At 41.9% G+C, this 13,408-nt stretch overlaps 1 protein-coding gene across 1 annotated transcript in view; it reads right to left on the bottom strand.

Annotated features, from left to right (window-relative positions):
• Positions 1–98: 98 nt before the first annotated feature.
• CCDC15 (coiled-coil domain containing 15) overlaps positions 99–13,408 on the bottom strand; it is an 84,221-nt gene continuing 70,911 nt past the window's right edge. Inside the window, exons 14-16 of the mRNA XM_042904732.1 lie at positions 2,456–2,632; positions 2,103–2,251; positions 99–868 (exon numbers count right to left, since the gene is read on the bottom strand). Coding sequence (XP_042760666.1) covers positions 747–868; positions 2,103–2,251; positions 2,456–2,632 — 448 coding nt within the window. The 3' untranslated portion in view covers positions 99–746. The remainder of the gene's footprint in view (positions 869–2,102; positions 2,252–2,455; positions 2,633–13,408) is intronic.

Here is a 13,408-nt window from a genome sequence, read left to right as displayed (position 1 = left end):
TCACATTTTTAAAAGATAGGGAAATAAGGCAGGACCTTTACTCACTTTGACTTCAGATTTACTTTTTGAAATGTCACTCACAATTATTTCACATAGAAGAAGCTCAAAAGACAGAGGGTTTATTTACCTTGTTTTTACAGTACAAAATTATAAAATTATAAAGTACTATGGCCAATGGCACTGAATGGGGAAAGAGGCAATAAGTTTAAAAGCCAGGAGAGAAAAGTCTTGAGGAAAACAAAATGTGCATCAAATTCAGATTCTTCTCATCTCTAATCGCTATATATAACTAGAACAGCTAACAGGAATGTAGATGGCCACTGATGCTCAGAAACCCATTTCATCATCTTTTCTGTTTTATCTAGACATTTCCAGTTTTGTCAAGACTCAAAGAAACAGTTTTAAAAAGGCAATAAATGAGATAATCTCAATGATTTCTCATGATCTCTTGTGATCAGAGCAGAGCTAAGTAAAAAAACCTTACTGGTCTAACTGATCATTTTTTAAAAACAAGAGACTCCGCACAGTTCACGGCAAAAACACAAGCTTGGAAGCCAGCTTTCAATTTCAGCCCAAGCACAGACTGAAACAATGGTAATGATCTAATTATAGAGACGGTTGTTACGTGGGACAGTCTTTCTTTCTAGATTACATATCTTATACACTTTATCAGTTTTTCCTAAATAATCACTCAGGGTTGGTTTTAAATGAAGACTGAAATACTAACAGTTGGATTCAGATTCTCATTACACAGTTTTCAAAGTCCGTCTGTGTGCAGAAACCAAATTATGCATGGCGACTCGAAGAGCTGAGTTCCCCACAGGGATATCACAGGAGTTGATGACCGAATGTAGTGCCCGGGTATATGCTGCAAATAAAGATTTGCACGGTGATGAAGTCAGTCAGATTCTCCACTACTCTCCCCACTTCCTTCCCATTAGTACTGCTTCTCTACTAAGTCTCATAGGTATTAACTTTGCCTACTCATTGAATACATATTTATCGAGTACTTAGTACATGCCAAGCACTCTGTGAGGACAGAAAAGATAATGAAGAGGATGGACACAGAGATAATTAAGTTTCAGGGTAATACTTTCAAACCAGAGGCATATACAAAATGTTGTCACATAATGAATTTCAGAATGAATGAAAACACATCCGGGAAGAGGGAAAAGATTTCCAGAAGTAGTAACATTTAAGACGGTCTAGGAGGATTAATAAGAGTAAAGGAAAGGCGGCCTTCCGGGCAGAAAAACAGATGGCACAAAAGGTATAAAAGAAAGCGATGTGTACTGGAAGTAGCAAGTCTGATAAGGCTGGAGTGTCACCTGGGGCCAGAGAGAAAATATGCTAAATATGGCATGCATTTCGTACTGTAATGGTGAACCCTAGAGGTTTTAGAAATAGAGGAATGGCATGATAAGATCTGTGTTTTTAAAATTTAACTCACAGAATTGATTAGGAACTTGTATCACACAGACAGGGCAGGGGGAATACAAATACTGGCAGTATTTTTGGTATGCACACGAAGCCTACACAATCTCTACCCTATGTAATAAATAAATATATTTAAGGACAGCCAGGAAACAGAAACATTGGTGACAATAATAAGGACTCTGTTTTTCTCTAGCTGGGATTCCTGAATATAGAGCTGATACTAGTCCTCATTTTCCTCAGTGTCACCTGGCAGAAGTGGCAGTCTAATGTGGATACAGATGGTAATAAGTCTATGTTAAATAACATTAAAGTATTTGGGCAGTAGGGAATGTAACTGGACAGAGGCCTCACTTCGATGGCCCTAAAACACAAGCTCTCATTTCTTCATTCACAGGAGGACCTGGAATCCAAGTCTCCCTACGGTGGAACGGAAATATTTTCCCAGCATAAATGGAGACAAGAAGGTAACAGATTTCAAAAAGGATTTTAACTCACTATAATTATTTTTATTGTCTCAAGAGTTGCTTTGTAAAGGAGTTATAACAGTCACTGATATCTAGTAAACAACCAATGAATGCTAAATTACTACAATCACTACATTTATTGTTTGTTTGTTTGTTTGTTTCATTGCCACCAGGCCCCAACCCTTCCTTTAAGAAGCTTACCTCTAGGGTTTTTATAGAAAATACAATTGTTGGCACAGGTATCAGGATGCGCATCCCAAAAATCAGGACCACAACAGCATAGTGGAGGTAAAGTAATATTATACAGCTGCATTTTCTCCTGGATCTGGGCTCTTAGAGCTTCCGTATATCTATATAAAGATAACAGTAAGATCAGGCAAAGTGAACCACTAGGAAGAGAATGAGCATGAGTCCTTATTTCACCAGCTTTCACTAGTAAAATTATTTCACATCTCCATGCCTCAACTCTTCCTCTTGTACTGGGAAATAGCACGGGAGGAAATACAGTGCTATTCCGCTAGAGCCAGGACTTCATGCAGAACTTTTCAAAATACCTTTGGCATTCCTTCTCTCTCTGTTGTTGTTTTTCTCTGGCTCCTTTTACTTCCTCAAGCTGTAGCTGGGCTATTTTCTCACTCATCTTCTCTCCTGAACATGGCTCTTCGTGGAAGTTCATTCTTAGTATCCTCTGCTCCTCAGCGTAACGTTGCTGCTCTTTCTTTTTTTTAATTCTGAGAATAAAATAACATGGTTAGGAATTTCATAAAATCATTATTTAGAACTAGCTACTAGAACCAAATAACTCAAAGAATTCCCAGAAACAAGGGAGTCAGGAAATCAGTTTAGTACCCCTAGAATAGCCTCAGAAATTCCTGCTGGCTGATTTGAGTTTATCTTATAGCTCACATAAATATGTAACCTCTCGGGGCGCCTGGGTGGCGCAGTCGGTTAAGCGTCCGACTTCAGCCAGGTCACGATCTCGCGATCCGTGAGTTCGAGCCCCGCGTCAGGCTCTGTGCTGATGGCTCAGAGCCTGGAGCCTGTTTCCGATTCTGTGTCTCCCTCTCTCTCTGCCCCTCCCCTGTTCATGCTCTGTCTCTCTCTGTCCCAAAAATAAATAAAAAAAACGTTGAAAAAAAAAAAAAGTTTAAAAAAAAAAAAAAATATGTAACCTCTCAAGTGGCAATGACCATTGGTTACAAATAAAAAAGTGTTTCTGGGGGGGTGCCTGGGTGGCTTAGTCGGTTAAGACACTGCCTCTTGATTTCAGCTCAGGTCATGATCTCACAGGTTTGTGAATTCAAGACCCACACTGGGCTCTGCACTGACAGTGAGGAGCCTGCTTGGGATTCTCTCTCTGTCTCCCTCCCTCTAGGCCCCTCCCTCACTCTTCTCTCTCAAAATAAATAAACTTAAAAAAAAAAAGTTTTTCTGTAAGAATCCAATTACAAAAGCATTCTTTCCTTAAACAGCCAAATAAATAGATAGATAAATAAACCAAACAATCAACCAGACAAAATCCAAAAACAATGGCTCTTATGGCTCTCAACATCAGGCACTGAGAAACAGTGATTCTTGACAAATGGCAAACAAATGAAGTGAGCCCTTTAACTGCCCAAGCCTTGAAAGTCTCCAGGCAGTGGCACAGGGGTGGGAGTGTTGAGGTAGAGCCTGGTGGACTGAGTTGAGAAGATACAGCTCACAGTCCAGGGACACAAAGGCAACTAGAGTTCGTGAGACAGAATACCAGAGAGGAGAAAACCCAGAGATCTACAGAGGTCTCCTTCTAATACACAGCAGAGTACTGTGCACATATTGGAAGAGAGAACCTGAGGTTAGGGACAGAATCATCAGAATGACTAATAAGGGAGAGTGCCTTGTGCTCACACAGAGCTGGGAACAGTGCCTGTTCCTGCCACTCAGACATGAAAAACTCATAATGCACAGGGCACTGGGTAGAGTTTTCAGGAAGATCTTACCTCCACAGTGGGGAATAACGATTAGTCCCAAACTGAGCACTGATCCAGACACAATCTAATAAATTATAAAAGCAAAGCTCTAAAGTAATTTAACTGCATCCCAGAACAAAGCTCAGAAAAATGTATATGAATACAAAGATATTCAGCAACCCACAAGGCAAAATTTACAGTGTTTGACATCTAATTCAAGATTACCTGGCATGCAAAGAAGCATGTTTATGTTTTAAAAGAAGCTTATGTTTTCCTAAATATACTCATAATTAAGAGAATAACCAATTAAAACCAACTTAGCACTGAGTTACTAGAATTAGCACAGAAAAACGTTAGTTATTATGACTATATTTTATATGTTCAAAAGTCAGGATATAAAAAGGACAAATCAAACTTCTCAAGATGAAAACTACAATTTCTGAGATGAAAAATGCACTGGAGAACAAGCCTAGATCTAATGGAATCAATAATTAATAACATTTCAAAACCAAAAACACCAAGCCCACATGGGTTCACCAATCACAGAAGAAATTATACCAATTCTCTACAACCTCTTTCAGAGAACAGAAGCAGAAAAAAATATTTCTTAACTCATCCTATGATGCCAGCATTACCCTAATACCAAAACCAGACAAAGATATTACAGGAAAAGACAACTAAAGACCAATATTTTTCATGATCACAGAGACAAAAATCTTCAAAACTGTTAGCACATCAAAACTAACAATGTATAAAAAGAATTAGATGCCAAGACCAAGTGAGATTTATCCCAGGAATGCAAGGCTGGTTCAACATGAAAAAAAATCAATTAATGTCATGTATCACATCAAAAGACTAAATAAGAAAAATCACATGACCCTATAAATAAATGGAGAAAAAGCATTTGACAAAATCCAACACCATTTATGACGATACTCTTGGTAAACTAGAAATAAAAGGAACTTCCTAATCTTGATAAAGACTATCTACCAAAAAAACCTACAGCTAACATCATACTCAATGGTGAGAAACTAAACACTTACCCACGAGGATCAGGAACAAGGCAAGACTGTCTCCTCTCACCACTCCTTTTCAACATGGTACTAAAAGTCATAGCTAGTGCAATAAGACAAGAAAGGGAAATAAAAGATATAGAGATTGGGAAGGAAAATAAAACTATCTTTGTTTCCAGATGACATGACAGTCTATGTTCTTCCCAACCTGATCTATAGATTCAATGAAATCCCAATAAAAATCCCAGCAAGTTATTTTATAGATATTGACAAACTGATTCTAAACTTTATATGGAAAAGGCAAAATTCCCAGAATAGCCAACATAATATTGAAGGAGAAAAACAAAGTTGGAAGACAGACACTATTCAACTTCAAGACTTATTATAAAGGTACAGTAATCAAGACAGTGTGGTATTGGTAGAAGAACAGACAATTAGAACAATCGACACAACACAGAGCCCAGAAATAGACCCATCTAAATAGAGTCACTTGATCTCTGACAAAGAAGCAAAGCAATGCAATGGCACAAAGACAGTCTCTTCAACAAATGGTGTGGGAACAACTGAATATCCATATGCAAAAACTCAATCTAGACGTAGAACTTACACTCGTCACAAAATTAACTCATAGAATTAAATATAAAACACAGAACTACAAAGCTCCTAGAAGATAACTTAGGAGAAAATCTATATGATCTTGGATATGGTAATGATTTTTCAGATACAATACCAAAGGCACGATCCATTAAAGAAATAACTGATAAGCTAGGCTCCATTAAAGTCAGAAACTTCTGCTCTGCAAAAGGCATTGTCAAAAGAATGAGAAGTCAAGCCACAGGTTGGGAGAAAATATTTGCAAAAGATATCTGATAAAAGACCATGAACCAAAATATACAAAGAACTCTTAAAACTCAACAATAAGAAACCTGATTTAAAAATGTGCCAAAGACCTGAACAGACACCTCAGCAAAGAATATGCCCAGTTGGCCTTGAACAACACTAGTTTCAACTGCATGGGTCCACTTTGATATGGATTTTTCTTACAGTACAGTACTGTAAATGTATTTTTCTTTCTTATGATTTCCTTAATAACATTTTCTTTTGTCTACTTTAGATATATATACCATATAAAATATGTGTTAATCAACCGTTTATGTTATTGTGAAGGTTTTCAGGCAACAATAAGCTACTAGTAGTTAAGTTTTGGGAGAGTCAAAAGTTACATGTGGGTTTCTGACAGTGTAGCATGTTGCTGCCCCTAACTCCCATTTTGTTCAAAGGTCGTATGATTATGGGATCATGCCTTAGTGATGAGTGAGTGAGTGAATTACTGGCTGACAACTGACTGACTGACTGACTGACTAAATGGTGAGGTTACCCTTCGGTGAGCATTAACATGGAAGATAAATATTTTCCTATCTTCTGCCTGGAGAAAACTATACATTTACCTCTTCCCCAGATCTCCTTGTCACCAACTTTCCAATAATGTTCCTTTCAAGTCCCCTGAGACCATCCAGCCAAATAACTGAGCACAGCCCATGGATCAGCATGGATTCCTGCCTCTATAAGCATAAGAGTTTAGGTTGAGTGAACAGTAATATATCTTAGATGACCAAAACAGAGTCATAATGGCCCTTCAATCGATTCTCAGACTTGAGCCAATTTATAGACCAAGAACCTCTTGAAGTGGAGTCCAGGCTTCCTTGAGGAAGGACCCTGCTACAATGACAGAATTTTATACTGTTAATCTTTCTCTCAGTCTTCCACAAGGGAACCATGATCTATTATCCAAATGCCATAGGTCTCTATGAGTCAGACTATTGTGATTATTGCTTTGGCTCAGTTATCCAATTACAGTAACCACATCCCTCTTTTCTTGTTGATTAAATACCTGCCATTCCAGAGTCCCATTATCCTCATTGCATCAGGAATCCCAATTTGGTGGTTGCAGTTCCTACTGTAATGTTTGACCTACAGAGAAGGGTGACTACAGAACTCTTCAAGAATGCTGAGGCTCCCCTCACAAGTTTTTCACAGTGGTGGTGAAAGGTGTGTCCTCTTGACCACCCTCCCAGAGCTGGTGAACAGGTCTTACATGGTAAGTTCATTCTAACGTACCAGTCTCTCTAAGCTTTCGGGTACCTTCCTCTACAATATGCCAAGGAGGTTCTGGCATTTAACTTCATTTCGTATAGGCCACCTTTGGGTCCATGGTTTAGTCAACTAACCAACATATTAAAGACTCTTCTAACCCCTCAATCTAAAAGACTGAATTTGGAGTCTCTGCTGAGTGGGCACAGACCAATAAATTCTGCCTGATCCAACTTGATATTCCATCCACTATGATCCTATCCTTTTATGACCTATTCTACATGTATTCTCTAGATTTCTATACATATAAATTCTTTTTGGAGTGTAGTGTATCTCCTCATAGGTCATACTTTGTATCTTACTTGGGGACTGCTGGGACTTGAGTCTAGTTATAGGTTGAGAAACTAAGAGTGCTGGCAGGGGTAGCAAATTAATATAGGCCCAAATCAGGGCAGAGGCTATGGGGATGGGTAGCAGGGTCTGATGGTTAATTTTATGCATCAACTTGATTTCACGGACCATGGGGTGCACATTATTCAGGGGACCTCTGTGAAGATGTTTTTGGATGAGATTAACATTTAAATCAGTAGACTGCATAAAACAGACTGCCTTCTCTAATATAGGTGGGCCTTGTCCAACCAGTTGAAGGACTAAATAGAACAAAAAAGGCTGACCCTCCCAATAGTAAGAGGGAACTCCTCCTGACCCTGGATGCTTTGAGCTAAGACATTAGTCACATCCTGCCTTTAGACTAAAACTGAAATAGTGGCTTTTCCTGGGTACTGAGCCTGTCAGCCTTTGTGTGTGTGTATTTTAAGTTTATTTATTTAAAGTAATCTCTATACCCATTGTGGGGCTCGAACTCACGACCCTGAGATCAAGAGCTGCATGCTCTACCAACTGAGTCAGCCAAGCACCCCAAGCCTGCCAGCCTTTGAATGGCAACTATATCATCAGCAATCCTGGTTCTGACTACAACTAAACCATTGATTCTCTTGCATCTCCAGCTTGCAGATCTTGGGACTTGTCAGTCTCAGTAATAATGTGAGCCAAATCCTTACAATAAATCATATGTATACCACACACACACACACACACACACACACACACACAAACACACACACACATTTTTGGTTCTGTTTCTCTGGACAACCCTAACTAATACAGAGGGAAAGAATGAGAAGGACATTAAGGAGAAAGAATGAACAAGTCTTAGCAACTGATAAAATATAGATTTGGAGGACAGGGGAAAGAGAGAGAAGATGACTCAACCAGAGGATTGTGTGCTTGAGATAAGTGAAGAGGACAAATAGATTTGGAGAAGAAGACAGTGCATCTGACTTACCCAGCCTGAGTTTGAAAGGCATGGGCTACACCCAGGGGTAGATGTACAGGTTCCTGGAGGGAACTTGGGACTTAGTTTTTGGAAAATAGTTCTAGTCATGAGACAACAATGGGAGTCATCTCTACAGAGAGAGTTGAAATTTTAGTGAATGAGACCATGTAGATTATTTCAAAGAACCTAACCAGCTCCAACTCTCTATAATGAGTTTGAATTCTGGGATTATAACTGTCCTGGTTCCAATATTCTTTTTAACGTTTATTTATTTTTGGGAGAAAGGCAGAACATGAGCAGGGGAGGGGCAGAGAGAGGCAGACACGGAATCTGAAGCAGGCTCCAGGCTCACAAGTCACGAGATCACAACCTGAGCCAATGCTGGATGCTTAACCAACTGAGAGCCACCCGGGCGTCCCTTCAATATTCTTAAAGGTATCTTGGTACCTAAGCCTTTCAAAAATTACAGAATTTATATTGCTGATTAGTGGTTCAGAGACCACTGCTGGAATCCCTCTCAGAACATCCCTGCTAGATGGTCACCCTGTATCTACTAAAGCCTACAGGGACAGGAAGCTCACTCCTTCACGAAGCAGTCCATTTCTCTTCAGTCTGGAGAATTCTTGAGAGAAGGCCAGAATGAAAAGGGGCTTCAGGGGAAGATTTGCCAGTAAAATAGAGGAAGCAGTAGGTGGACCACTGAGGAACAAAGGTATCAAGGAAATCAAAGAAGAGATCTATCAAGAAGTTACAGGAGAATCAGAACTTAGACTCCTGGAGTTATAGATGAGGAGGCTCCTGATGACTGGAGAGAAGATGATTCCAAACAAGTGGTAGAAACTAAAGTCAGATTCCCAGGGGCTAAAGACAGGTTTGGTGAGAGGAGTTAAGCGTGTTGACTGCTTCTTCAAGTGAGGGCCCTTTTAGGGGACTTTGCATTTCCCCTCTGTCAGCAAGGTGTATTTGAGCCTTTCTTGGTATTTGTAGGTGGAGAACCCACCTCTATTATGAATACTTGACTACATGAATACAATTTAGAGTGTAGGTATAGAAGAATCCACCTTTGAACGATTGCTTTATAAAGTAGGATTCATTTTGCAGATACAATTTTATAATGGCTCATATCCATACACAATTAGGCTGGAGTCATCTATTACTGCGTTACAAATCACCCCTACAACTTAATGGCAGAAAACAACAATAAAGACTTATCCCATTATTTTTGTGAGTCATGAATGTAGACAAGTCACAGTGGGGACAGCTTATCTCTGTTCTATGATATCTGGGGCCTCAACTGAGACTCAAATGCTGAGGAGCTAGAAACATCTAAAGGCTTAACTGACACTGGAAGATCCATTTCCGGACATGACTCATTCATGTGCCTGGCAAGTTCATGTTGGAAGTTGGTTCCTCCTGACATGATCTCCACAGTGTTGCCTGGATGTCCTCACAACAGGAAGTCTCACTTCCCAGAGTGAGCAATTCAAAGGGCCCAACGTGGAAGCTGCAATTTTGTTAATGATCTCACCTGGGGAGCCACACACCAGCAGTCTACAATATCCTATTGGTCACAGGACCAGCCCTCTTCATTGTGTAAGGGGTGAATACCAAGAGAACTGGGTCACTAGGGGCCAGCTTGGAGGCTGGTGGCCACACCTGGCATGACAGAGGTCAGTTAAAGCCAGACCAGAGCAGTACTGACAGAATGCTGAAGGTCAGGCAGCTGGCAGAGGCCCAAGCCTAACTGAGCTGGTTCACTGTCTTGGCTATTCTAGCCATGGGGTCTATAGATGCTGTGCTTGCTCTAACAGATTTTTCATTAGCCCAATCCATTAACCTTCCATAGGTGGAGAGTTTATAATTTCCCAAAAGGGAAGCATCAGCTGGGACCTTCAAACCAAAGCCACACAAAGCCGCTTTGCTGGGCTGGACAAACTCTCTGCTTGACACATGTCTATGGGATGCACATTTTCTGGAAGCACATTTTCTGTGGCTGCTAATGAATTTAGAGCTGAGTGGGAAGGGGGAGTGAAACAACAGCAGGACCTCAGAAATGATTCTCCATTGAGCAAAGCTAGAAAGAAATCTACATTAACATGGTAGATTTGCATGAAAATAGTCTTTTCATTCTTTGTAAGGAGCCATAAATATGGATGTGTGGTGACACGCAAAACTTTGCAGGAGCCAGCAGGAGTTTCCACTATGGTTTCATGCTGGAGCACCTACCTCTTCAGCTATTTTGCTGACCCACAGGAGAACGGAAGGCCTAACATTCTTCCTCCTCACCACCTCCTACATGCCCTGGTGGGAGCTTTCCTGCCCTTTTGCCTTTCCAGGTAGAATGATGTGGCTTAGAACAGCCTAGACAGCTCGTCCTGAATAGAAGGGCAGGGAAAACCAGTGGACAGGATGGAAAGGGAAAGGGTAAACATGTGGGAGATACTGAGGTGCCAGAAGCACAGTGGCCCCACTAGAGAAGCTTCACCTAGAAGGTGCTCTCTCTTCTTCTGGCGCAGAAGCACCTCAACAGGACTGCCCCACTTCTCAGCAGAGCTTGCTAAATCGGAGACCTGCTGCTTCTGAACAGCTAAGTCAAGGTGAAAAGGAAGGGATTTTCCTCCAGGAAAAACAAGGGCTTCTGTTTCCATTACACGGCCTTTGTTATTATCGTGCTGTGTGACCAGGGCAAGTCTCAATCTTTCCACCTGTAGTTTCTTCATCTGTGGATAAGAATAATCTGCTTCTCTGGAGTTTGGATATGTAGTTCAGTGCAGAAGGAATGAGTAATTATTCACCAGACTCCAAAGCACCACTAGGTGAAAGGCTTACTGGGGAAACAGGGCAAAAGTGTTACCTTGCTCTCCAGTAATTTCCTGGGCTTCCTTCAGAGCTGTGTGGCATTAAGACAGGACCACAGACTTGGGGGCCAAATGCCTGGACAAACTACTTGCCCTGCCTTCCTGTGTGCCTGGAACAGCACGGAGCTGTTCCCTAGGAGCATTCTCCCCTGCCACTTTAAAATAAGGGACTTGGCCAGTGGCCCTCTGTACAGTGCTTTCTGGTCTTTCATGGCCTTGAGTTTAAAGGCTGGAATGGCCACATGGTGAACTGTGGAATGTGGACCAGATGGACATGAGTTCTCCCCCACAGGTCTCCAGAAGAGCTCAGAGATTAACCCATCCCATTTCTTCACCTTTATTGATCACCTGGGGAACCTCGTAAAAAATATCAGTCCCCTGCCTCACCCAGACCAATTGAATAAAGATCTGAGGGCAGGGCCCCGCTTAGGTATAGTTTAAAAAGCTCCCTGGGTGATGCAGATGTGCATCAAAGCTGAAATCACTTAACCCATCATGATTTACAGCTCTCAGCAGAGAGGCTCAGGTCCAGGCACTGGCCCAAACACTCTTATTAGTTAGAAGCAGGGCTGGAAGTGGACCTTAAGGCTTGTGAACCCCAATCCCTGAAAAGTACCTAGAAGTGACTTCTGGAATCTCTATCTCCCCCACCTATGGAAACTCGTGGATTGTCTCAGTGAAAATTATGCCGCATCCTGAAGGTAGCAATGGAGAGACACCTCCAGAGTGGGAGGGCAGTTGGATCACACACTGACTTTCTGAGAGTCACCTTTCCCCTTGGCAATCTCATGAATCACAGGTGCCTAAGACACAAGACGCCTAATTTAAATTTTAGCTTTGCTAAAAGGGAAAATGGATGGGAAGCAGCCACAGAAAGTCACATATGCCAAGAAAATCCGCCCACTTCAGCTCACCTGTCTTCTGAGGGGGATGCCTGTTGGCTGCCTCCCTGCCTAGGCCCACGTGGTGGAGGCCATTTCCTTTCCCAACAGACCAGAAAGTTCTGCGAGGCCCACTGCAGTCCGTGAGGTCAGAGTCAAGGAGGAAGGCCAGGGATCTTCTATGTGCAAGCTTCCTCTCCTGCTGACATGGTAGAAGGGCCACCCTCCCTCCAGGCCCACATCTCCCCCAGCTGTCCCCTCACTGGTGCCCTCCCAGCTTCAGGAAATGCACCGAAAGTACGTAGCAGAGGGGTGGTTTTGCTATCCTGCTTCATCTTTTCCTGGCTAAGAGACCCAAGATTCAGTCACAACAGAAAGAATTGCTGGACCTGTAGTCGGCAGGTCTGCATTCAGGTTTCGAGTGTTGGATTTGCTTGCCACAAGACCTTGGTCTATTCCTTACTTCCTCTGAGCTTTTGGCACCTCAACTTAAAAATAGGGATCTAGAACCCCACTCTACCTCTGAGGGCTGTGACAAAGACCAGTCTCACTGATGTATGTGAAAAATCTTTGTAAGCCCTAGAGTCTGCTTGGGCGGGGGCCTTCATTATTAGGGAATTGAGGCTGGGATAAAAGTACAAATACTCAAAAGGACTGATTTTTCAGAGAAGTGGAATATTCTGCCCAAACCACTTCAGAGTTGGGAAATAGCTTCAAGGGATCCTTGTCTGGGTCTACAGCAGAACATCCCTGGTATTTATGGGTTCCCTGAGGGCACACAATGGGGCTTACAGAGGGAGGCCTCAGCACAGACCCTGTCCTCTCCTGGAGCCAGAGCCTCCATAAGGAAAGCTACACACTGTATTGCTGCCGAGCAAATGTGATGATCTTCGCTACTGTCATTTATTGTGTCTGGTCCACGGAAGATGCCCATAAAAACATTCGTGGAGTGAAGTGACTTCAATATAAGGTAATGCCCATGCTAATCTCATACCCTCTTGAGATCTTCAACTTGTCAAGGCAGAATTTATAGATATTATGGAGGATTAGATTAGTTGGAAGTGAAAAAGAAATAACCAAACAAATCTCTCCAAGGAGAATACATATATATCCATTGTGGTTAAGAAGTAGGGATTACAAGTATGTACAATACATACATGACAAAAAGAAATAAGAACATAGGGGCGCCTGGGTGGCTCAGTCGGTTGAGCGTCTGACTTTGGCTCAGGTCATGATCTCATGGCTCGTGGGTTCGAGCCCCGCGACGGGCTCTGTGCCGACAGCTCGGAGCCTGAAGCCTGCTTTGGATCTGTGTCTCCTTCTCTCTCTGCCCCTCCCCGGCTCACGTTCTGTCTCTCTCTCAAAAATAAACAAACATT

The sequence above is a fragment of the Panthera leo genome, chromosome D1 (genome assembly GCF_018350215.1).
Source record: "Panthera leo isolate Ple1 chromosome D1, P.leo_Ple1_pat1.1, whole genome shotgun sequence".
NCBI classification, from domain to species: domain Eukaryota; kingdom Metazoa; phylum Chordata; class Mammalia; order Carnivora; family Felidae; genus Panthera; species Panthera leo.
This window is presented reverse-complemented; position numbering and strand designations above follow the sequence as displayed.